The sequence below is a fragment of the Astyanax mexicanus genome, chromosome 23, assembly GCF_023375975.1.
Source record: "Astyanax mexicanus isolate ESR-SI-001 chromosome 23, AstMex3_surface, whole genome shotgun sequence".
In the NCBI taxonomy this organism is placed as follows: Eukaryota; Metazoa; Chordata; class Actinopteri; order Characiformes; family Acestrorhamphidae; genus Astyanax; species Astyanax mexicanus.
In genome coordinates, this window is record NC_064430.1 from 7,902,972 (window position 1) to 7,928,398 (window position 25,427).

The following is a 25,427-nucleotide window of genomic DNA, read 5'->3' on the forward strand; positions in this document are numbered from 1 at the left end:
CTAATAAACGGTTAACTTTTTCATAAACAGTAAGCTTGAATTTGTATAAAATAATAATTAATTAGTGTAAGTAGAGTGAGGGGTCGAGCGTGGGCCTGCTGCAGTGCAATATAACTTCAAATAAATTAGCAAAATTGTTTGGTGCAATTATTCAGTGCAAATGCTTTTTAAAATATATTACTTTTATATTTGTTAATAGTCCTAAACTTTCTGTTTTTTAACCTTTTTCTTTGGGCGCTGTCAGGGTTGGGCTCAAGAAAATGGTCCGTAATGTAGGCGTTGATTTTTAAATTTATCGTCTATTTTTATTTTTATTTAAAGCTATGACGTAATAATCACAATATAGCAAAGTAACAAAGCAAACTGTGTTAGCACAAGTGCACAAGTTAAAATGTTATAATTACGCAGCTCTGGGGCTCATGCACATGTAAGCTTCTGCACTTGACTGTGCTGTGCATAGCCTATTGCTGTATTTTGTGTTTTTGCACATAAACTATAAGCTTGATATAAAAAAGTCAGTTTGTTTAGAAAGTATTTTATATATTTTTAAACCATGGTAAATTGTATTAGATTTACCAGTGTTAAGGCCTGTGGATTTTTTTGGGCCCACTTTCTAATCATGTTTTTTTTTTTTTTTTTTGTATAATTTTATTTCTGATTTTTTTTCCCATTTTCTCCTAATTTGGTTATCCAATGGTCCCACCCCTTTGTGCATCTCCATCGCCGGTTTCACCTGCGACACTTGGAGGATGCGGACGAGCACACGCCTCTTCCTACGTGTGAAGTCAGTCACCCTTTTTTTCGAGCTGCTGCTGATGAATCATTGCCTGAGCAGCTAGCGCGCTCGGAGGAAAGCACAGCGGCTAGGTTCCGATTCATCCGCTCACAGACGCCTCGTGCCGCCCAGCGCCACTTTTAAGCGTGATGGGGAGAGAGCGCCATCTACCGACCCGGAGGGAGCAGAGCCAATTTTGCTCCCTCTGAACAACGGCAGCTGATGGATGGCAAAGCTACATGAGCGGGGGTTCGAACCTGCGACCTCCCGCTCATAGTGACAGCATACTCTCAACCGGAAACCACCATGCACCAAGAGGGCACTACAAACTTACCTACCACACACATACACATAAGAGAGTATTCAATTTTTCTAGGTATTTTAGTGTATCCAGATTACCTGATCTGGACTGTGGGAGGAAGTCGGCGTCCCCAGAGGAAACCCACACAGACACTGGGATAACATGGAAACTCCACCCAGACAGGGACTTGAACCCAAGACTCCAGTGTTGGGAGTCAAATGTGCTAACCACTGAGCCACTGTGCCAAAAGCTGCCCTATAATGTTACTGAGCAGTGCAACACAGAAGAAGCATAGGCCTATAGCTTAAGAAAACTTTTTGTTTCATTTAGCGTGCTGTGCATTTCTCACTAAATGTGCCTGTACTGCCTGATTTCAGCCCCCAAAAATTCTTATTGCGCACATAGTGTGATTTGTTACTTTGCTATATTGTAAATATCATGGTATAACTTTAAATAAAGTAAAAAAAATAGCAGGCCTAAATCACAGACCATTCTTTCGAGCCTGAACCAACAGGGCAAACGGAAAGTGTTAAAAAATCTCTTCCTAAATTCGTGTTGAGCACAAAGGGTCAGGTTGGATTATTTGGGCCCGATCTAAACTCTAAAACGTACAAACTGCTTCCTGACATTTACTCAGCTCATCATATTGTCCTAATGTCCAAAAATTGACCATAAGCCCTGAAGCGATGATAACTCAAAGGGCAGATTTCACTCAGCAATCGCTGCAAACACACACAACACACACAAAGGTGAGCTGTTTTATCTTCTGCGGTGCTCCTACAGGGCCTTATCTCGGTGGCGTGTGTTTGCAGAATCAGCCACATCAAAGGTGTGTCATCGCCAAGGCGAGCATGCGTGTGTGTTTGTCTGTGGTGAAAATTTCAGTACTTGTGTGTGTGTGTGTGTGTTGGGGGTGGTGGGGTGGCTGACCTAAGCCGGGCTACAGGTTTTTTATCTTAACAAAGCACACTTCCTGTAAGGCCCAATGCTTCCTGCCCAGGTCCAGCAATAGTGGTCACATCTGCTCCAACAGACACCGAGACCAGCTTAGACCAGACCATGTCCACAGAGTATGAGGGGGTGGGGGGTTGAGGGCGTGTTGAGAGGGTGTTGAGGGGGTCTGCATGGAGATTTATACTCATTAAAATGAAATGAGTGTTGATGTGACACCTTCAAAACTGACCTAGCAGCTACTACAGGGACAAGACAAGCTGTGTGTGTGCATTTGCACACTGGTGTAACTTTAAGTAGCTCAATGCATTTAATGTAAGAATGTGTCCACAAATATTTAGATATACAGTGTAAATCATACACTACCACATCTTCTCATTCAATGTGTTTTATTCTTTTTTTATGATTTTAACATTGTAAATTTAATTTTAAAGACTATATTAAAGCTATACAGGAACACATGCAGAATTATTCTTTAAACAAACATAAAAAGAATACTTTTGTTAAACAAAACAGAATCTGTTTACTTTAAATTCTTCTAAATAAGCAGCACATTGATTTTTGAGGACAGATCTGCACACTCTTGGTTGAATTTTAATCTCAGTGTCTTCATTAGGGAGAGTCACCTGGAATAGTTTTCTCAGCGTCTTGAAGGAAGGAGTTCCTGGAGGTGCTGAACAATAGTTGCTGCTTTTCCTTCACGCTGTGAAGCTCCAGCTCATCCCAATTAAATCACCTCAAATCGCCATCTTAGTTCATCAGGTTTAGATCAGGGGATTAATGTGGAGGACTAACACTTTTTTATTACTGTTTACTACATAATTCCATTTGTGTCCCTTAATTGTTTTGATGTCTTTAATATTAATCTGCAATGTAGAAAATTATGGAGGACCAAAACTGCCAAAATGAAAAATAATAATAACTAATAAAAAATAATAAAAATAAATAAATAAATAAATAAAAACGTATGTAAATCACTTAATAAAAGTAATATAGTGATTAAAATGGCAAAAAAAATATTTCTACTGGACTCTTCTACTCATATCAGCTTCTCTATCTGTCAGATAAATAAATCAGAAATGAATGAATGCAAAAATAAATAAGTCTGCAAATAAATTCATGCAGAAATAAATAAAAAGTTATGTAAATAAATAAACAAATTAATGAAAACAAAAATTAAACAATGTTTATAAAGAACCCCATAAATAAAACAATTTTAAGATACTTATTTTTATATTAATTATAATTATTCTTAACCATTTTAATCACTAAATTACTTTTATTAAGTGATTTACTTAAATTGTTATGTATGTATTTATTTTCAACAAACAAAGAAATAAAGAAAAACATTAAAAGACTGATACTGTATATAAAATATATCCTCCCATGCGGTTCTGAGAGGTGCAGTACAGTTATTTTCTATGCAGCGTGAAGATGAGTTGATAGCATCTGTTCAGTGATCAGTATAGGGGTCAGTGCTGCCTTAGCTCCTTATATGTATTTATATGTATATGTATGTATATCTAATAAACAGATCAGAGGGTGACTAAGATTCGCATGCTCTGCACTTTGCTCGCTCATTTTGTATGGTGCACAGAGGTAGCATGACATATAACCACAGCATGCGCACACACACACACACACACACACACACACGTCCCAAACTCCAGCTCCGGTCCTGTGGCCCCACAGCTCCAAAGCTGTTCCTCTTTCTATATGCATTGCTTAAGTCAGGCCAGGATGACTCACAGATACAAAGTGGTGTTTTGTTCATCTGGAGCTGCTCGGAGTGTCTTAACTCCATCTCAGTCACTACCTAGACATGGAGACTTGTCACTAGTGCACAAATTAGATCAAACACACTGAGTCAGACTCAGACTCAACCTTCCATCACTGTGAGTCAACATGTAAAACACCAAGAATACGTCTTTCCTGTATTTCTTTTTTGTCATATTAAAAAAAATAATTCATTCTAGACTGGTATAGAATTTATTTAAAATTAAGTTTAAACAGATAACTGTGAAAGTTGCAGTTTATTCTATATATTGCAGAACATTGTCCCTTTAAGGTAGTTAATACTGTCTGTAGTGTGTTAATAAACCCTATTAGTCCCTGCAACCATCAAAATGTATATCATGTGTTTCCTTAATTCTTGTGTATTCTTGCACTTAATGCAGATCGGGACCTGTTGCTCTTCAGAATAGACATTTATCGGCCAATTAAAGAGCATATTAACCCCGCCCACTGCACACAGAAAAAAATAGCCCTATCCGGAGGGGATTAGTTTCTCAGGGGGATGTCTATGAAAAATATTTCACACTTCTACTCAGTGATAAAACTCTTGCACCCAGACTGCAATTAAAAAAACAGGAGCACCAGTGAGTTTTTTTTTTTAGGCTTTCTTGGTCACATGACATCACATTCAGTAGCTCCTCCATATCCACTCGCAGTTGTGTTTTTTATGTGGATCTCCATGGAAACGTGCCCCCAAAGTGTAATTACAGTGTGTGTCAGTGGACATATAGCTATTTTACTAAACGCAAGGGGACAAAACTCCTAAATTTTAGTCTGGACGGGTCTTGTTGGTGTCACAGTGCTGTTAGCCAATCAGAGGCGATATGTTTGCATGTATGAATATTCATGAGCAAGAGTCGAAGTCCTATCGTTTTTCCCTCACCCCTCCTCCACGGGACTAAAGGAGCGTTATACCGGATCACCAGAGAACGTTTTTTTTTTTTTTCACAAAAAAAAACAGCTCACATGGCATTCATTTATTCTAGAGACCACAACTAGACATTTTAAAATGACTGGAAAAAATGATGGAATGGGACCTTTGTGAAATAGTTATCTGTAATGAGAAACCTTTTGGCAAACATTAACAGTGACAGAGTGCAAAGGAAAGCCATTTCAGGTCAACTTGCCTTTGAAAATGTAACTATCCAATACAACAGATGAGAAAATCTAATCTAATATATTCCATATACTTTATTTTTTTGTGCACCTTTTAGGAAGTTTCATGGACATTATCTAATGAATAACTGCTAGCTTCATTGCATGAACGTTTGCACGCACAGGCTAACTGTATTGTTTGATGGATGTAAAAAAATAGTAAAATGAAGAGTCTGACCGACTCTGCTTAAGGAGGAAGTGAAAGGGTTTGCACTGTGACATTATTACCACTTGTAACTGGTCAGAACTTGATATGTATATTTTTTACCAGTGACTCTTCATCCACTGATAAAACTCACGGAATGAACTTTAAACGGTATTTTTATCATCATATCTGTTGCCATGATCATTAAGAGCTTGCTTGGTTTGCTTGTCTTCTAGCTTTGCCTCTGCAGACAGCTGGACGATTCTGGTATTATAGTATCTATGGTGACCCTTGTAAAAGAAAAGTATATTTTTAAAAGTATACTTAACATGGAAAAGTACATACTTTTATCATTCAAATTAATATGTACTTAAATACATACTAAATGTACTATTTTGAAACAACCTATGGCAACTAAAGTACAATTCAATTGTAATTATACCACAGTTAATTCCGACCCTGCAATGTGATTGGCTGAGAGGCATTCTATAAGTGCCATTATCAGCCGGTAATGCGCTTTAACCATAGCTCTCCATGTATTACTCCACCACATACAGGTAACCTAGCAACAATACAGCGCTTACAAGCCAACAGATCATATTTTCTCATTCCCTTTAACTCAAAATCTTTCAATAAACAGCGATAATGGAACTGTAGTATAATCACAATAATACCACAATACACTCGAGGTTCGTACTATAATGTGCAATATTGGCACTGCTGTGCTGCAGTCATATTGTTTAATTAAGCTTTAATTAAACACAACGTAAAAGCATTACATTATGCTTTTGAGTACTTTTTTTTAATCTACTTAAGTGCAAACTTAAGTAGATGTAAGTATGTGTTTTTTAAACATCAGTTTTAATACACTTGAAGTATATTGAAAATGTAATACGTTGGGTATTGATGCATATATTGTGTACACCTTAATGACACTGGAAAGAAAACTACACTAAAGTGCACTTTAAGCAGTATTTAATGCCATTACATATATTATCTATTAACACAACGTTTAATTCAAAGCATATTGCTTAAAAATACATTTTATGGAAATAAAGAAAAAGTATATTTACTGTGTATTTTCATAAAATATATGAAATAAAAAATGCACTTTTAATATTCTTTACCTAATTTAAACATACTTTTAATGTTCTTAAGTACACTTCTTTTTCACAAGGGGATACTTGTTCTGTTTCAAAAATACATTGGATTTTTCCTTGATATTTTATTATGACAGAGTGGACAGCTTAGGCTTTGCCTACATGAGAAATGTGAGATACACATCTCTGGAAAAAAAAATAAGAGACCACTTAAAAATTATGAGTTTCTTTGATTTTACCAAATTGAAATCCTCTGGAATATAATCAAGAGGAAGATGGATGATCACAAGCCATCAAACCAAACTGAACTGCTTAAATTTTTGCACCAGGAGTAAAGGCATAAAGTTATCCAAAAGCAGTGTGTAAGACTGGTGGAGGAGAACATGATGCCAAGACGCATAAAAACTGTGATTAAAAACCACCAGGGTTATTCCACCAAAACTCTTAAAGCTTTATGAATACGAACTTGTTTTCTTTGCATTATTTGATTTCTGCATATAAATGCTCTAAATGACAATATTTTTAATTTGGAATTTGGGAGAAATGTTGTCTGTAGTTTATAGAATAAAACAACTATGTTCATTTTATTCAAACATATACCTTTAAATAGCAAAATCAGAGAAACTGATTCAGAAATGAAATGGTCTCTTAATTTTTCCCAGAGCTGTATATGAGCCAATATAATAAAAGGTAGAAAATGTGGAAAACAACAACCAAATCTAAATTAAAAATTGTATTGTTCCACAGTTTTATTTGCAATTTAAACAAATTTAAACAACTCCAGCCTTAACTAAAGAAGCCTTGAATAATTGTGCTTCCGGGTATTTCCCAGGTGATAAGCTTAACTCAATAGAGCACAAAGCCTTTTTTTTTATTTAACTGAAGTAAAACTGGGCTCTGTTTGGTTAAAACGTATTTTAATTTCAACTCAAAATTGCAAAATGCAGAGAAATCAGAAGCTCCAAAGATGTAAAAAGAGTTAACTCATAAACCTGGAACTGAGCTTCACATCTGGCCTTAACTATTCTCAGACAACAGAGGCATCGAGTGGCCAAGAGAAGAATTACAACATAAAAATCCTCAGCTGATATGAAAATGGACTTTGATTTTTCGTTTTGCTCTTAATTTTCTTGTTACTAAGAAATTGATATTATAATATGATTTTATGCTGATACATTCCCTAGATGGTCATTAAAAATATGAAAAATTCAACGGTAATACAGTTTTGTGTTTAATGAATTTAATGGATATTTCTAAATAATCAAGAGTTTTTACAATGATTTTATAAGCTTAAAAACTATGACAGAAGAACCTACGACAATTTCTCTATCTCTGTTGGGCATCTCTATATTATTTGTCCAATAAAATAATCAGTATGCTATCTGCAGACTCAAGCATCATCAGCATGTTGGCAACAACACGCAGGCAGTTGGCGATGGTTGGTGATGATGCACATTGTAGACTGAGAGGATTGATCTCTGGTATTTATGGCTCCTTTAAGAGCGTACTGGGATTGACAAAGCACTGTTTACTGACATTCTTTCTCCCTAATGAAGAATCCAGATGTTTTATGAATCTGAGGAAAGTATTTTATAAGCACTGGTCCTCTGACCTGCACTGACTGTTCTGCCTGTTCAGTACTATCTTATCCAAAGCTATTAGTGCATCAAAAATATTTGTAAACTAAACTGAATTGCAGTATTTCTCATTCACAACAGATTAATAAGGAAAATATAATTTCTGCTATCTTATCTTCATTATTAGCTCATCAGCTGCATTCCAGATAACATGCTCATGTTGGGCCTGTGTGAGTGGCCCGACTTGGTGCCAGATCCATGTTTAATCCACATATAGAGGCTCAACAGGGTCAGTAATTGAACCAGAAGGGGTTTAAAGCTCACAGTGAAGGTGGGCTTAATACATATAGTGAGTTTTTGGGGTGCTGAGCACCCGATGAACCTAGACTTTGTTAACAAGGAAAAAAATGATGGACTTTCCATATGGTCCCAGGAGGAGTGAAAGTGTCATATCAGAAGAAATACCTTAATAAACTGTTATGCACAGGTGTTATATTACTTTTATTTTGATCATTTTTTCAGCAGATAAGAAGATAAAACCATTAGACGTAAATAAAGTAAAAAAAAAAAATCATCAAAAACTCCTAGCACAGCTGCATATGTCATTATCTTGTCTAATTTACAATGCCTGGCCAAAAAAAGTTGCCACCTGGATTTAGGAGTTAACTAGTAAATGTAAATAATCTGGGGTTGCTGCAGTTGGTCTGCAGGTTTAGGTTCAGCAACAGTATGTGCTGAAACAATGAGGTCAGCTGACTACCTGAATATACTGAATATAGACCAGGTTATTCCATCAATGGATTTTTTCCTTCCCTGATGGCACTAGCATATTCAAAGATGATAATGCCAGGATTCACTGGGGACAGAGTATTATTTAACCACCTATGACGCAACAGGTAGCTTCTCTTACTCTAAAATAGCTAATGCTGATTTAGGCTTCAGCAAGTGCTGTTTGTGGAGCATCGTATTTACACAGCGAGCACCCCTGAATAAAGGCTGGTCACACCCATGCATGTAACACTGTTACATAATCAAAATACACAAATTCAGTAAGTGTAATCTGTTACAGTTACAGTGAAAAATGATGTAACAGGTTAAAAATAGAAAGATTACCAGCAAGGGTTACATTACAGTTTAAAAAGAACACTTGGTAATACCTTTATTTTATAATTGAGTAAGTGAGTTTGGACTTTGTTGCTGAAGATATAATTCATGATTTCAGCCCTATCTGATAATTTATGCTACAGATTAATTCCAATGCAAATCAGCCAAAAAACATGGAATAAAATAACTTTAGTTTTGACCATCTTTTAATATTAACATTAAAATGTATTTTTCCATTTTGGAGATTAAGTTCTGTTCCAGCACTGAATATGATGTAAAGTTCTTTTATGGTCTTTGAGACTGCACTTGAGGATACTTTCAAATTTCTTTCTCTACCTCTTCACCACTTTACAACTGATGCTCTCAAACACATTAAGAGAGAAGAAATTCAAGTAATTAACTCTTGATGAGTTCAGCACAGCTGTTAACTGAAAGCCTGAATTTCAGGTGACTCTAACCTATAAATCTGACTGAGAAAATCCAGCCAAGATGTGCAAAACTGAAGAATCTAAACAAGAGGTGCTACTTTGATTTGTAGTTTTTTTTTTATGGAGAAAATGTTTACATAACGAAAACCCCCTGAATTTAAGGAGTGTCCAAACTTGTGTCTGGTACTGTATTTGTATAATAAATTATATAAATACTTTTCATAGTTTTGATTAATAATACAATTATTTTCAAGCCTAAACATATTGCAAAGCATTTTCGCATTGTTTTCGTCTATTACTGATTTCTCATTAACATTAAGTCATTTGCATAAAGTTCTGGAAAAACTTCAGTTTCTGAATCAGTTTCTCTAATTTTGCTTTTTATAGGTATATGTTTGAGTAAAATAAACATTGTTCAGACATTTCCAAATAAAAATATTGTCATTTAGAGCATTTATATGTAGAAACGAGAAATAACAAAAAAAGATGCAGAGCTTTCAGACCTCAAATAATGCAAAGAAAACAAGTTCATATTCCTAAAGTTTTAAGAGTTCAGAAATCAATATTTGGTGGAATAACCCTGGTTCTTAGTCACAGTTTTTATGCATCTTGGCATCATGTTCTCCTCCACCAGTCTTACACACTGCTTTTGGATACCTTTATGCCTTTACTCCTGGTGCAAAAATTCAAGCAGTTTAGCTTGATTTGATGGTTTGTGATTATCCATCTTCCTCTTGATTATATTCCAGAGGTTTTCATTTTTAAGTGGTCTCTTTTTTCCAGAGCTGTATATTTTTCTTCATATTTCTTCTCTGTTGCTTATAATAAAAATAATAAATACATATAAAATATATAACCGCTAGGTAACACAGAGAAAATGGTACAAATTATAATCATACAGTCAGTAATTAAAACTGTATAATAGTCCAGTTTATTCAACGGGCTCCGGAAACAGATCCAGCGGGCTGCTCCGCCCCCCTACGCCGTGTGAAAGGCTCTTCCGCTGGGTGAGACGTGGCGGCTCGGCGGGCTGAGCCAGAGATCCAGACAGCGCAGCTCTCTCCCCCCGCGCAGCAGCAGCTACAGCACTGCCTGCGTCCAGCTCAGCAGCGCCCTACACGTAGCTGCAGCTGGATGGCAGGGACCAGCCGGAGTGAACACTGTAAGGTAGGTGAGAGATTTTAATCAAAAGCTTAATTAAAAGCTTTTACTTGCTGTAAAATATCCTGCAACTTTCTTCACGGTGGGTTAGGTCGTTCTCTGGATAACTAGCGCTTTCTTTTTAACGGATTTACTGAGTTTACTACAGTGGTGAAGAACCGGTGTTCTGTCGAATTGTGCTACCAAGCTAAACTGTGCTTCCCTAGTGTAGCTAGCTAGGTTATATATTTAAATATTAAAATGTAACCTATAAGTTACCTTTTACTAACATTTACATGGTCAACTTAACAGAGGATAAACATTTGTTTTATTTGACTCTTGCGCACAAATATGTTCTCAGTAACAAAATAAAAGAACTGCTATATAAAATCTTGCATAGATGCTACCCAGTTTATACTATTTTGAGTGATTTTACATAGCTAGCTATAAATGTAATGCGTGTTTTCTGTAAAAGAGCCACATAGTACATTAGCAGCCTTTTTTATTGTATATTTTCTTGCTCTATTTGGATTAAACTTTTTCATAGACTTGAAGAGAAGGTTAGGCAAGGAAATTTTCCTCAAAGTCCAATATATATTGTATGTCTTTGATGACCCTTCATTTGACCACAGTGAGAGTTTTTTGTTGTTGTAAGTTCAGGTACATATTGTTCGCTAGTTACATTTATTAAAAATATACCCTATTATTATAAACATTTAAATTTTATTTGAATCCCACTTTTTTTGTTTGTGTTTTTTTGTTATATTTGTGATGTTGCTTGTATATGCTATGCTGATTTTAACCTAGTATTGTATTTATTTTATTATGTTGGATTGTGTAATATATAAAAAAACAAATTAACAAAAAAGAATGCTTTTTAATTATTTATTTTCTCTTGTGTATTGACAGTTTATGTGATGAGTACAGGTTGTTTAAACGCACAAACAAAATAAATAGAGGAAAAAAACGGGATTATTAAATAAAAATAATAATAATGAATGTAGCGTTAGCTAGGTCCGCGCATGCTCAGTGTCGTAGGGCAGCACGGATCAGCGTGTAGCGTAACTCGACAGAGCACCGGAGAGTAGCTAATGCTAATCCAGAAAATGTAGATATTTAATGCAGAAATAGACATGCAGCGTGTTTATACTAGAATTTTTGCTATCTAGCTGAACTAGAGAGCTATATAACTGTGTGACCTTCAGTAGAAGACTGTTTGGCAGGTATTTAAGCTAATAAGGTAAAGTATTTAAAGTCTGCTGGCTACTTTAGCAGCTCTCTGGATCAGAGGAATTTCTAGCTGCAGCCTCCAGTATGGAGTTTTTCTGGCATGTTCCTCACGTACCGCTCGTCTCCAGTGTCTTAGCTACTTCAGCTAGATGTTAAGATGTGAAATAGTTTGTTTATTAGACTGAAATTGACTTAACTAAGCGATTGTTAATTGCTTTTTAATATCAGATATTATCCTAGAAGCTGTGATTTATTTTGGAGTTTTGCTAATCTCGCTAGCTTATCTAGTTACCTAGGTTACAAGGAATTTGGGCAGTAATGTTACCCAAATATGTTAGCTTATGCTTAGCTATATGTTTTCAGTTGTTTATTTAAATTTTGTAAAGCTTAAAAACGTTAATCTGTTTAAAACTGCTGAATAGCTATAGAATGAATGTAGTCATGAATGATGTAGTTTAAGTAGAAAGAGACCACTTCAGTTTCTGAATCAGTTTCTCTGATTTTGCTATTTATAGGTTTACGTTTGAGTAGTTAAAATGAACATTTTGTGTTTTATTCTATAAACTACAGACAACATTTCTTCCAAATTCCAAATAAAATATTGTCATTTAGAGCATTTATTTTGCAGAAAATGAGAAATGGCTGAAATAACAAAAAAGATGCAGAGCTTTTAGACCTCAAATAATGCAAAGAAAGCCAGTTTACATTCATAAAGAGATCAGAAATCAGTATTTGGTGGAATAACCCTGGTTTTTAATCACAGTTTTCATGCAAACTGGCATGTTCTCCTCCACCAGTCTTACACACTGCTTTTGGATAACTTAATGCCACTCCTGGTACAAAAATCTGAGCAGTTCAGCTTGGTTTAATGGCTTGTGATCATCCCTCTTCCTCTTGATTATATTCCAAAGGTTTTCAATTTGGTGAAATCAAAGTAACTCATCATTTTTAAGTGGTCTATTTTTTCCCAGAGCGGTGTTTGTATATTTTCAGTTGTTTATTTGTATTTTGTAAATGTTTAAAGCTCTGTATTTTTTTAATATGGTTGTTGTATGTTAAGGTTGTGTTAAACTGCTGAATAGCTATAGCCATGAATGATCTAGGTTAGCTTAACCTGCTAACAAGTTAAATAAGCCATATGTGCCCAAATGTTTAGTGGTTTAGTAGGTTAACTAATATTTTATTCATTAAGCCCAATAAATGCCCAAGAAAAAGCTGGTCATGTAAGTAGCTAGAAGTCTGTATTGCATAAACATTATTTTGTACAATATTTTAAAAGTTTTTTTTTCTGTACATGGATTAAGCCTAGTATTGTACTGTAAATGAGCTATAAGCGCCATTAAAAAAAATAATCTGTGTAGAACAGGGCCCAGCTTTATCCCAGAGAAGCAAAGCTGCAAAGTGTATTTACATTTGATTGTGTTTGCTCTTTGAAATATATGTTTCATATTAACCATCTGTGGCATGAATTTTATTTTATGTGTATGAAAACAATCAAGCACTGCTTAAAAAAAAGAAAATATGTAATTTATTTTAATTAAATATTGGTTAAAACATTGGACATTAAACATGTCTTGACCCGTTTTAACTATATTTGAGGTATTCAACAAATTATATATGTTACATTTGCATGCACATACTGTCTAAACCAGGGGTGTCTTATGTCTTATCAGCAAAGCTTTTCATTCTAAACGACAAGCAGCACACCTGATTCCACTCGTTTAATCAACCGAACCAGTCAGTCCTAAAACTTGCAGCCACACCAGCCCTTTGTGAGCCATTGCTTTTGTCCATGGACCCCATGCTCTGAATGTTTAAGTGTAGCTTGATTTCAACACACCTGATCCAGATAATTGCACTAATTAGCAAGCCATTCTTAAGATAAATTCAGTGTTCTTTAAAGTAAGAAAACTGTGTAGTAAACCACTGGTCTAATGCAGTGTTCCATTTACCTTGGATGGAGCTGAAAAGGATGTCACACCCAGGTCCAGCCAAAAATATACCTTTGACACTTTTAATATATTTTAGTATTTATTGTTAGCATTGTCCCAGATTAGAACTGTTGGATGTAACAGTCGATAAAGATGCATTATTGTCTGTTCTGCACATCCAGGCTTAATGAAAACATGTCTGCACATAGAAATTTGACAGTACTATGTTCATAATTGATTTCAATAAGATTTTTTTAAATTTTATTTAATATTATATATATTTTTTTTACACACTTCAGTCTTGAATTGTGACCTTGTGCTTGGTGAGGCTTTCCCAAGTTTCCAAGTAGGAAATCCGACTTGTGGGTTTGTTGTTCCAGTGGAATTTTCCTACTTGGAAATTCTGACGTGAGTTTAAGTGGAGTTCAGCATCAGCAGTGGTTCAAAAATAAAGATACTTAAAGATGGTTCTTTGCAAGATGCCACAAATACTGCAGATTATTGGTGGACACATGTATATGTAAAAAAAAAAAAAACTGTGTAAAACCTTAAACTAACCAATCTTTTTTCATACCATTTTTGTGTGTGAAGATTCTTTTCTGCCTTGCAGCTCCATACATGTTGCTCACAAGTGCTCTTCAGAGGTCTGGCCTTATGAGCACCGGACCCGGGAGGCCCATCTGGGCACTGGCCGTGCTCCTGGTTAGCGCTGCCCTGCTTGCCCTCACCTCCACCTCGTCCTCCAGTGGGAAGAACGTGGCTCAGACGGCATTGGCTCATGCTGCAGCTGCTGCAGCTGGATCAGCATCCTGGTGTGCTGAGGAGGTCCTGGGCCTCCAAAGCCTGACCAAGATGTTTTCCAGAGAGAGTGTCGATGTTTGGTTCTGTTCGCTTGTGGGGTCCGTTGCTGTGGGCCTTAGTGGAATCTTCCCCCTCCTGGTGATCCCTTTTGAGGCTGGAGCAGCCCTGAAAACAGAGGGTAAGTCCTACCTTGGTTTCCTGTTTTTGTTGGCCTGTTTTGTAATTGTCTAGTATATGGTTCTTAATCATGGGTGTCTAGCAGGACAACACCACATACAATCAAGGTTTTGTGGTTTTCTTAGTCTTGCATATTCGTTGCATCATGTGTTGCACAGAACCTGCAGTAGGGAATCTTCTATATGGGAGTCAAGAATTGGAGTAGTTGAGATCTTGTTAGCACTTTCTATTCTAGAGTGCTGGATTCCTACAGAGTTTGGTGGATTTCTTACTGGAAATCCCTTTAGTGCAAGATGCTTACTAGGTTTAGTTGGAGTGCTGTAGCAGGGAAATCAGTTAATTTTTGACCCTGTTTATACCTGATTATTTTTCTTGGCCTTAGCCGGAGTGGATCTATGTTTTTTCTTAGTAAGGAACCATCAAGGGGCCACAATATAATCAAAGAGGGGCCAAATATTATTTCACCAGTCACACCACATGTTCAAATACTTATAATATAATTTAAAAAGCTTGCACAGTAAAATCTGTGGAGTTATAATAAAAATAAATTCTGCAATCCAAATTTTAACAGTCAAAAGTGTAAGTTGCAAATTCAAAACTATTCAAAAAATGAATAAAATATACACACTATATAAATTGATTGCTTGGGTTTATTGTTATTTATTGCATTTATTTAAAAAATGATTTGCTATCGGGTTTTGCCAGTCTTTGCTTTCATTTTTGCCTTTTTGTGGATGTTCAGTAGATTTTTGTGAATTTTCTTTGGACAGGGGCTCTTCAGGTTGCCAGTCAGATTTTAGCTGGGGCCGATACCCTTGTGGCCCCACCCCTAGAACCTCCCAGTACAACCAAGCAAAAATTAATTTCCTATTAATTTTCTTTTTTCTCAGGAACATTTTTGTTGTGACTTTTTTTGTGCAGTTTACACACAAGTGAACTTTAGTTCCTTTAAGAGCTGTTTACAGGATGTAGGTCAAGAAACAGAAACTGAAAGTTTACCTTGGTGGTGGTGTTGACAAACTTCATGCATGGAGTGATTTTGGCCTGTGGCCAGTTGCAGCTGCTGATGGTAAATTCAGCAGGGAACAAGACTGATTTACTAGTTTTGTGTTGTACAGTTCTTACCTCAGTTTTAGGCAATCAGTCCAGTGTTTCTCTCTCACACACACAGTATTAATTTAATCAGTGGAGACTTGCATAAAAACATGAAGACATGTCTTTTAACAGTTGGTTTCATTTACTTAAAGCTTGTTCAACTCCAAATTTTACTCAGATTAGATTTGGCCCTCTTGACTGTTACCATTATTAAAAACAGGCTATGTAATATGAATGAATCTGTTCCTAAAACTCTCATCTGTTTACTGATAAAGTTCTGCCCTTCGACAGTTAGAGAAATACAGCTTGCCGGTTATGTGCTGTTGCTCTTGTGTGGAGACCTGCATATGTTCAGTTGCCATAACAAGCTGTTATGTGCGATATTGAGGCAAACACTACAAACTATCGTTTTTTTTTTTTGTTTTTTTGTTTTTTCTCCTCTCTCCCGTCCCCCGTTTTTTTGTGCAGTCTCTTTCCGTTCATAGAGATCAGAGCCTGGTCTTGTGTGATGACTGGAAACAACTGCCTGGTGGTGTTCCAATAATGACCACTAAGTGAGCAAACTTTCCACATGGGGCGTTGGCCTCCATTACCCACAGAACTTAGCAAAGGCAAAATCCAGTGTGATGACCAGATCAGTTTGGATTTGCATGTCTGAACATCACAAACCTGTCTATGTAGATTGCTATGGTAACAACCTTAGCATTAGTAAGTACAGAGGCAAGCTGTTGCTCTGGATTAGATTAGGTTGTTAGTGACTCAAAAGACACACGGAAATCCAATCTGTGCATTCAGAGTATCCAGACTGAGACACATCTGAACAATTCTGATTCTAATTGCATTTTTAATCATCTCTAAATGTGGTTTGGATTCAGTTTGCAAAAAAAATATTTCATGTGGTTTCTGGTGGTCCAGACTATTAAAAAATAGATGGCTGGCTATAATTTTAAACATGGCCTTAGACGCTGGCATGATGTCCAGCGCCAGGCTTGTGGTAACTTGTGGGGCACAGGCTGAAATAAAAAAATAAAAAAATTATGTGGCATGTAGTTGACGTCCTTGAGCAACTATTTCCACACCTGTTAAGGCTTGCCCAAGTCTCTGACTGTGGTTGATGAGTCCATAAGTAGGATTTATTAATGACTTGCCCCAACAGTTGAACAGGTATGCTCTCCGAAATTGATTTGTGTTTAGTTGTGTTTTTATTATTATTATTATTATTATTATTATTATTATTATTATTATTATTATTATTATTATTAAAATCATTATTTTAATATAGGTGTTGTATGGAGTGCTTTTTCTATAATGCTTTTGGGAAGTAGAATAATGTCCTTTTCAAGGAATACAGAAATAGTTCACCAGTCTGGTTCCACTGAGGAAGATGTGAGTCAAGTGGAATGTCTGATTCCAGGTTTGACCCTCTAAAGCTGGACTCTGTGGGTATAGTGGTTAAGGCCCTGCTAATTATGGCACGTTGGGTGTGCCCTGCTCTGTAGAGGATAAAAGATGCTTTAGCTGTAAGTTGTGGATTTGCTTCTAATGCTGTGGTCAAAAAAAGATTAACTGGGTACTTATAGGTTGTACGGCTGCAACTAATGACTACCAGTATTTTAGTAGTTAGTATTTTTCTTTATATTAGTCTTTTTATTGTACTTCCTATTGGTAAGACTCTCCATCCAATGAATGTTTTACTGCACATTAACAGCTAAACTGTTAGGACCCTAGACCAATTTTGTAGTATATGTTGATGGCTGATGTTTCTGCATTAATCCAATCCTAAACTAAGTGTATTATAGGAAACATTCACACGTGCCTGATGTCATTTTCAGAAGACTTTAACCACCCCTACTTTTTTTTAACCTTTTTTTTTTTTTTCTCAGTTTTTTGCGATGAGAGAATAAGGATATCTAAAATAAATTTTGGATTATATTATATTTTCTGCTATAAGTTGACAAATAAACTGTAGCACATTTTTCAAATATATTGTTCTTGTCATTTTTAAGAATCTGTCTATTTTGAGATAGTATCTCTGAATAATGAGATGGCATCTTGCAGTCTTTTTGGGCATCTTTAAATAATGACCTAGTATCTTAAAATAAGGAGATAGCATTTTAAGAGATCATCACAAACTAACGTATTTATATCTACAAATAAAAAGAGAGCCTCTCATACTAAGGAGATGCCAATTTATTTAATAAGAGACAGATACCTGCTGGATTATTATTATTATTATTATTTTTTTTTTTTTTATAAGAAAAAGAATACATTGTTTTAGCCTTTTTGTGTTTCTTCACACCTACACACTCTATTCCAAACATGGTACTTTTATTACTTTATTGAACAAATAGCGGTTCTTTTATGGCATCAATAAAGTATCCCTTTTTTTAGCACCTTTATTTTAAGATAATTGTCAGTCTAAAACTACAAGATCTAGAGATGTTGATTAGGAGACATCTATAATAATCTGTAATTGCTTTAATTTAAAACAATTATTTAAAGGACAGTTTTTTTTATTGAAGCATGGCCATGTAGGAGCACCATGGAATCAACTAAACATGTAGTGTTTTCTGGAACTAAGCTCTTCCTCAGGATTTAATAAAGTGTGCTGATTGGTGGTAGAGCTCCCGTATTTTGGTTGGTTGGTTGTCTGTTTATGACCAGTTAAGGAGACCAAGGTAAGGAGATTTATAAGAGTCCTAATACTAATGGTTAAAGCTCATGGTAACTGTGACTCACGCTCTTTCTGTAGATGGTCGTCAGAAGCTGAAGAAACTGCTGAGCTTTGCGATTGGTGGACTTCTCGGCGATGTGTTTCTTCACCTCCTCCCCGAGGCCTGGGCTCATACGTGCAGCAGTGGTAAGACATGCTGTCCTCTCTATTTTCATTGTTGTTCTTTTTTTTATCCATTCATCCTTCTCACCTGTCTCTTTTCATTCAGCTCTTTTATTCTCTGTTTCCCATATGCTTTATTCTGCTGCCCTGCTTTTCCTCCACCCTCTACACGGTTTTGAAATTCATCCGTTTACCCACCTGCTCTTTCATGTTTCATTCTCCTGGGTCTCTGTTGACACTTTACCCTGTTTCTGTTGCTGTCCATTTACTCCTGAAAGGCTTTATTTATAGAGTGTTTGCTATTAGAACCAAGTCATATATAATGTTATATTTAAAATGTGTTGGTTGGTCGTTTTTAAAGACTTATTGGACAATATAAACGTATAACGCATTGCTAATATTAAGACCAATTAAAATTAAGGTTTACTTGGGGGGAAAAAGGGATTTATTGTAAATGAGCCGATATGCTACATTTTTCCAAGATCTTATTTTAATTCCAATGTCTAAATATTGTTATTGATTAAAGGTTTACTGTTTTTTTTTAATAATATTTAAATGTTATTTTGCTGTTAAAACATCTTAAAACATAACACAAACATTTATTGCAGTTTCTATATATAGAATATATAAAATATATATTTTTATATGGGTTATCTGTGTATTGAAGCCCATTTCTGGGTCCTAAAATTTAAACCAAATTAAAAAATAAAAATTGTTTCTCATTACATAAGTTGCCATCTCCATAGTTTGAGATGCTATTTCATTGAGATTCTATCTCATTATTTAAGACACTAGGTCATTATTTTAAGATGGTAAAATTATTGCAAGATGCTTTAAGAATATATCTCATTGTTTTAAAATACTATCTCAAAATAAAGACATAGATTCTTAAACATTAGAGAGAGATTAATATATTACAAAAAATGTGCTACAGTTGTCTACTTATGACAGAAAATTTTATATAATCCAAATTTTATTTTTGATATAGCAAAAATTATATATTTTTACATGTACAAAGTCGTTAGTTTAAGATGCTTTCTCATATTTTAAGGTACTAGGTCATTATTTTAAAATGCTATCTCATCATGCTGAGATACAATGTAGGTATTTTAAAATACTAAGTCAGCAAAAAACTTTATATTAAAATGATGAGAGCAATATACGTGAGAATGTGCTACAGTTTGTCAGTTTATGACAGAAAATAAAATATAATCCAGAATTTATTTTTGATATCTTCACTATGGTGCATATCGATATCAACTAATTGGGAAGAGCACACAGCCCTAGGTGCCAATACATATTTTGACACGTACGGACAGTTTTCCAGACAGGGATTACGTCTAATCCTGAACTCCAAGCCATTCTGTATTAAAGGATCTCCACTGACTGAGAGAAACGAGTCCAGGACTAGCCTTAATCCCTGTCTGGGACATTAAACCATAGTGTATGAATACAAAAGCTCTAAATAATGACTGTTAAATAAAAATATTTTAAGTAATGAAAGGCAATCTATATAAAAAATGCTCTGAAACATTTTAAGCATCCAAATGGTTCTGTTAGTAATGCTGCTATCCTGGTTATTGTTAATTTATTTGCCCAGGTCTTTTAATCATGATGTAGAGAACTTTTGTTTACTTTTTATTGGACTTCTATTCTTTCTTATGTATTGATCAGAATGTAAAATTTAAGTTCTGAGTTCTTATCATCGTTTAATGCATCTCTCTTTGCTGTGCATCATGTTCACACAGGTAGCAGATAACCTAATGTATCTGGCACATGGGTTAATGTAGATCCCATCTCATGTCAGCTGTAATATATATGTTCCGTCTTTGTCTGATGTGTTTCTAGATGGGAGCCAGAAGCACTACCGTACCCAGGGACTGTGGGTGGTTATAGGTCTGCTGTTCTTCCTGATGATAGAGAAGATGTTTCCTGATGATGACAAAGCTTCAGAGAGCAGGACCATGAACCGTTCAAGCAACGTGAGTCTTAAATTTACATCTAAAACATTTAGCTAATGTTTTTATACAGGGCAAATTAGAGTAGTGCATGTTTGGGTGGTAACCTGAGAAGATTTTTAGCCACAGGCATTTCAGATATGTTCAGAGATTTGTTTTCGTAAATCAGGTCTGTGGAGATGACTATCCGCAATGTTATTTGTTAGTGATCAGATGATCGAATTTGGGTGTCTGATTTCATGCGTTTTCTCTCATTATAGATCCAAATAGGTCAATTATATTTAAGTGAATATCTATATTAGCAATTGAATCAGTTAGAAATTGTAATACAACAGCCAAACTAAAGGGAGAGAGTCAGAAGGTAACATAGACATGGAGGCACCATGAAACACTGGCATCCACCCACTCCACCGTCCACAAACCAGAGTGATCCTGTGCAGTGGGTTGTAGTGAACAGTAGGGGTGGGCGATATGGCCCTAAAATAATATCACGATATTTGATGGTATTTTCGCAATAACGATATAAATTAATGAGGTTTTTTTTTTTTTTTTTTTAAGAATACACTACTGCAACACAATGAAAAATTTATTTTATTATTGCATACGATTTGTGCCACATCCCTACCTGAGCTATTAAAAACTACAAGAATTTAATCTGATTTGTAATAGAAGTCAATGATCCAGAATGTCATGATACTTTTAATAAAGATATAATGGTAAACGAAAACAGTGTGAATTTTTCTTTTGCTAAAAACAGTAAAAAAAAAAAAAAAAAAAAAAAAAAGTAGTACCCTGATGTGATAAGAGGTGGAAGAAATGGCTCGATATTGTTAGGGTATAATATCGTTCAAAAAAATATTAAGATATAAGATGAGGTCTCTCAAATACTCAGGAGTGAGCCCATGTAGGGCATTGTGTTAACAGGATGTTACCTAAAATACTAAATATCAGACTGGGGCTGGCTGTCTAAACATAGCATAAAACTCCTCATGTGTCTCTGGTTAGTCAGACTGATTCCTGTGGCAAGTACATATTTTTTATATATATATATATATTATACACTTATACAGCTCTGGAAAAAATAAGAGACCACTTAAAAGAATGAGTTTCTTTGATTTCACCAAGTTGAAAACCTCTGGAATATAATCAAGAGGTAGATGGATGATTACAAGCCATCAAACCAAACTGAACTGCTTGAAATTTTTCACCAGGAGTGCAGACATAAAGTTAGACTGGTGGAGGAGAACATGTCAAAATGTATTAAAACTGTGATTACAAACCAGGTTTATTCCTCCAAATATTGACTTCTGAACTCTTAAAACTTTATAAATACGAACTTGTTTCTTTGCATTATTTGAGGTCTGAAAGTTCTGCATCTTTTTTTGTTATTTCAGTAATTTCTCATTTTCTGTAAATAAATGCTCTAAATGACAATATTTTTATTTGGAATTTGGGAGAAATGTTGTCCGTAGTTTATAGAATAAAACAACAATGTTTGTTTTACTCAGACATATATCTATAAATAACAAAATCAGAGAAACTAATTCAGAAACTGAAGTGGTCTCTTATTTTTATTTTTTGTTCAGAGCTGTATTTATCTAGAGGCAAATGATATGGATATACAAAGCATGCCCTTTGATTACCATTCAAATAATTAATAAATAAACTCTATTTTGCCACCCATGCAGCTTTCATAATAGTAAGCATTTCCCTTTGCTTCATTCTGTTCATTCAGAGAATCTTGGCCGTCATAACCAAAATAGGTTGCTAGCTCTACTGTCTGCTTATCAGTCCATCTGTTAGTTTATCCGTTCATCAAACCAGAACCAGTGCAGTTGTATGTGTGTGGTCTAAATTCAATAATTTACCCATGCAATGTCCCCATTGCATTGATTTAGTTATATATATATATATATATATATATATATATATATATATATATATATATATATATATATATATATATATATATATATATATATGTATATATATATATATATATATATATATATGTATATATGTATATGTAGATTCTCACTGAAGGCATCAAAACTATAAATGTGGAGTTATGTAAAAAAAAAAAAAATAAATATATATATATATATATATATATATATATATATATATATATATATATATATATATATATTATACTTTCTTCAAAATAGCCACTCTTTGCTCTGATTACTGCTTTGCACACTCTTGGCATCATTCTCTCAATGAGCTTCAAGAGGTGGCCACCTGAAATGGTTTTCCAACAGTCTTGAAGGAAGGAGTTCCCAGAGGTGTTTAGCAGCACTTGTTGCCCCTCTGTCTTCTTCACTCTGTGCTCCAGCTCACCCCAAACCATCTGGATTGGGTTCAGGTCCGGTGACTGCGGAGGCGGGGTCATTTTTTTGTTAAGTACATAAAACTCCACATGTGTTCATTCATAGTTTTGATGCCTTCAGTCATGGAAATAAAGAATAAAGAAAGCACATTGAATGAGAAGGCGTGTCCAAACTTTTGGCCTGTACTGTTTATTCCAAAATAAACAAGGGATATCATGATATTTTTCCCAGTAATAACATTAATATCATGATGGATGTGATACTGTGATTCTGTGATACTAAATATATCCCCAGACAATTATTTATAATGCATCACAACATCTGTGTTACCAAAGAGGATAAATGTAGTCTAAATGCAGCACACATCACATTGAATGGACTGTGCTGTGTGTTGCAATATTTGCACTGAAGTTTCATTACTGGGCCTCACGGTGGCACCATACCTGTGCAGAGAATCACAGTAACAGTCTCTGAATGCTTGCCAGTATTTTTGTGTTCAGGTCTGAGAAGAGTAGGCCTGTTGCAGTTCTACTTTAATTACTGCATAATATATGGGGATTATTTCAGTTCATTTTCTGTGTTCAGTAATACCCATGTGTTTACCTACTAAATACGGTACTTTATTCCAAATAAGGGCCGACTTGAGCCATATTGCAGGGTTTCCTCTAAAGTTGCTGCTGAGGTAAATTTAGGAATTAAACTGTACTCCCGAAGTAAGTGCGTGACTAAAGTAGCACTGTTGAAGTGTATTCATTAGTAGTGCTACTAGCGATGCTTCTTTAAAGCTTTGTTTATTGTGTTTATTGGGGGTTAATAAATATGTGAAAATGTGTAAATTATATTTTTATAATTTCTTTTTTTTTTTTTTTGGGAAAAGCGAGACAAATAACATTTTAGGCTGTTTAATTTATTCAGTGGTGAAAAGATTAATTAAAACCTGTGAAATATAAAATTTTCTACCACATTTTGGACCACCTTCAGATCAGCACTGTCTCAAAGCATCAACTGAAAACACTACAGCCTTGTGAAAAAGTGTGTGTGTATGTGTGTAACACTGATTTGTCAGCTGTGTTAATCTTCAATGCAGAGTGAGAGCAAGGTGGATTGAATAACACTCCAGGTGTTTCTGTGGGGCTCGTGTAAGCGTGTGTCGTTGATGTTCAGGACTGAGGGGTTATTTGTAGCATCCACAACCGCAGCAAACCCTTCCTTGTTGTAAAAGGCCACAGAGAACTGCTTTTAAGGTGTCTTGCTTTCAGGATGTTGCATAAGACCTGGGTCAATACTCACCTTGCTCCGTATCTCCTGTAGTGTAGTAAATGGGAGCTGAAAGCGCTGGGCTTTTAGCTGCAGATAGCTCTTGTTGTGCTCCAGCAGCTTGTTTGTATCTGGCTGTGTGTCGAGTATGCCGGGCATGTTTTTAGTGGAGAGCTTCTATGTTTGGGCTGCAGGTCCAGACTGGACATATCATTTCTCAACAACCAGACAACCTCTCAGTTTTGCACTCCTACACTGTTTCACTCTGACTTTCCCTGTGCTTCTTCTCCTGCTGTTTTCTCCATGCACCTTTTCCTGCTGTTTTGTTGCACAGAGATGCCTTTTTCCAGTTTGCGTTGGTCCAAGTATTATACAGCTGAATTGTAATTGCCATACCACCTGCTGTAGTATAGAAGAATTTGGGCAACATCCCTCATTTGTGATTCATTCTGATTTACTGCTTTGATAAAAAGAGCCTATTATTGGTTGTCTTGGTCATTAGATCTGACTTGTATGAATTGTTTAAACTAGGTAAGTATACCAAACAATTGTAAATATATTTAAGTCACATTGCATGTCCCCCCCCCCCCCCCCCCCCCCCCATACTGGAGGCAGGCCCCCACTGTCTGTCTTCCAGCTAAAGGATAATAGGAGAATATCATTAGCCTAGCCTACTGCAGAGGTGTCTTCACACTTGTTGATGCTTCCTTGATGCTTCCTTTGGGTGACTTTGTGTTATCATATTTTTTTTGCATTATAAAGCGAACGTTAAAATTCTTGAATTTTCACAACACTAGTCAGTGCACCTTATAATCCTTAGGTATGAATTTTACCAGTCAAGTATTAAGGAGCAGTAAAACCACTCTGCTCAAGTAAAGAGTTATACAGGAGTTTAAGTTTAGTTCTCCAGCCCCCGCAAGACCTGCTGAATTAGAAGGAAAACATGCTGACACCCCTGTTCCTTAATAGTGTTGCATAATGCGCCTTAATCCGGTGTAATTTATGTATGAAAAAAGATGTTTATTGATAGTGTGCCTTATAATCTGTTACACCTTATAGTGCGAAAAATACAGTGCTTTAGAGGTTTCTTATTACTGATTAGCTGACTTCTTTTGGCCTATTTAGCCTCACTTTTTCTTATTTATGTCTTTCAAGATAGCAGTTGTATTTAGCTTCATAAGGTTTTCACTTTTTGTCAGGATGTGTTTCAGATTTGGGGGTGTAAATATAATAAGTAAAAATATTTGGTCACAGGTAGGGGGTTTTATACCTCTATTTTAATTTTTTTTTTCTTTTGCAAGGACAGTAGTGATCTGTAACTTCAGTTTACTGGAATTGCATT

At 35.5% G+C, this 25,427-nt stretch overlaps 1 protein-coding gene across 5 annotated transcripts in view; it reads left to right on the plus strand.

Moving 5' to 3' along the window:
- Positions 1-10,330: 10,330 nt before the first annotated feature.
- The window catches only part of slc39a13 (solute carrier family 39 member 13), a 32,483-nt gene continuing 17,386 nt past the window's right edge, over positions 10,331-25,427 (plus strand). For 2 of the 5 annotated variants that reach the window (XM_007246903.4, XM_049471234.1), the window contains exons 1-4: positions 10,331-10,497; positions 14,223-14,610; positions 18,457-18,564; positions 20,389-20,522. In XM_007246903.4, coding sequence (XP_007246965.3) covers positions 10,465-10,497; positions 14,223-14,610; positions 18,457-18,564; positions 20,389-20,522 — 663 coding nt within the window. In that variant the 5' untranslated portion in view covers positions 10,331-10,464. Of the gene's footprint in view, positions 10,498-11,392; positions 11,694-14,222; positions 14,611-18,456; positions 18,565-20,388; positions 20,523-25,427 lie in introns of those variants that run through there. The other 3 variants (XM_007246904.4, XM_022667064.2, XM_022667065.2) reach the window with 3 other exon arrangements.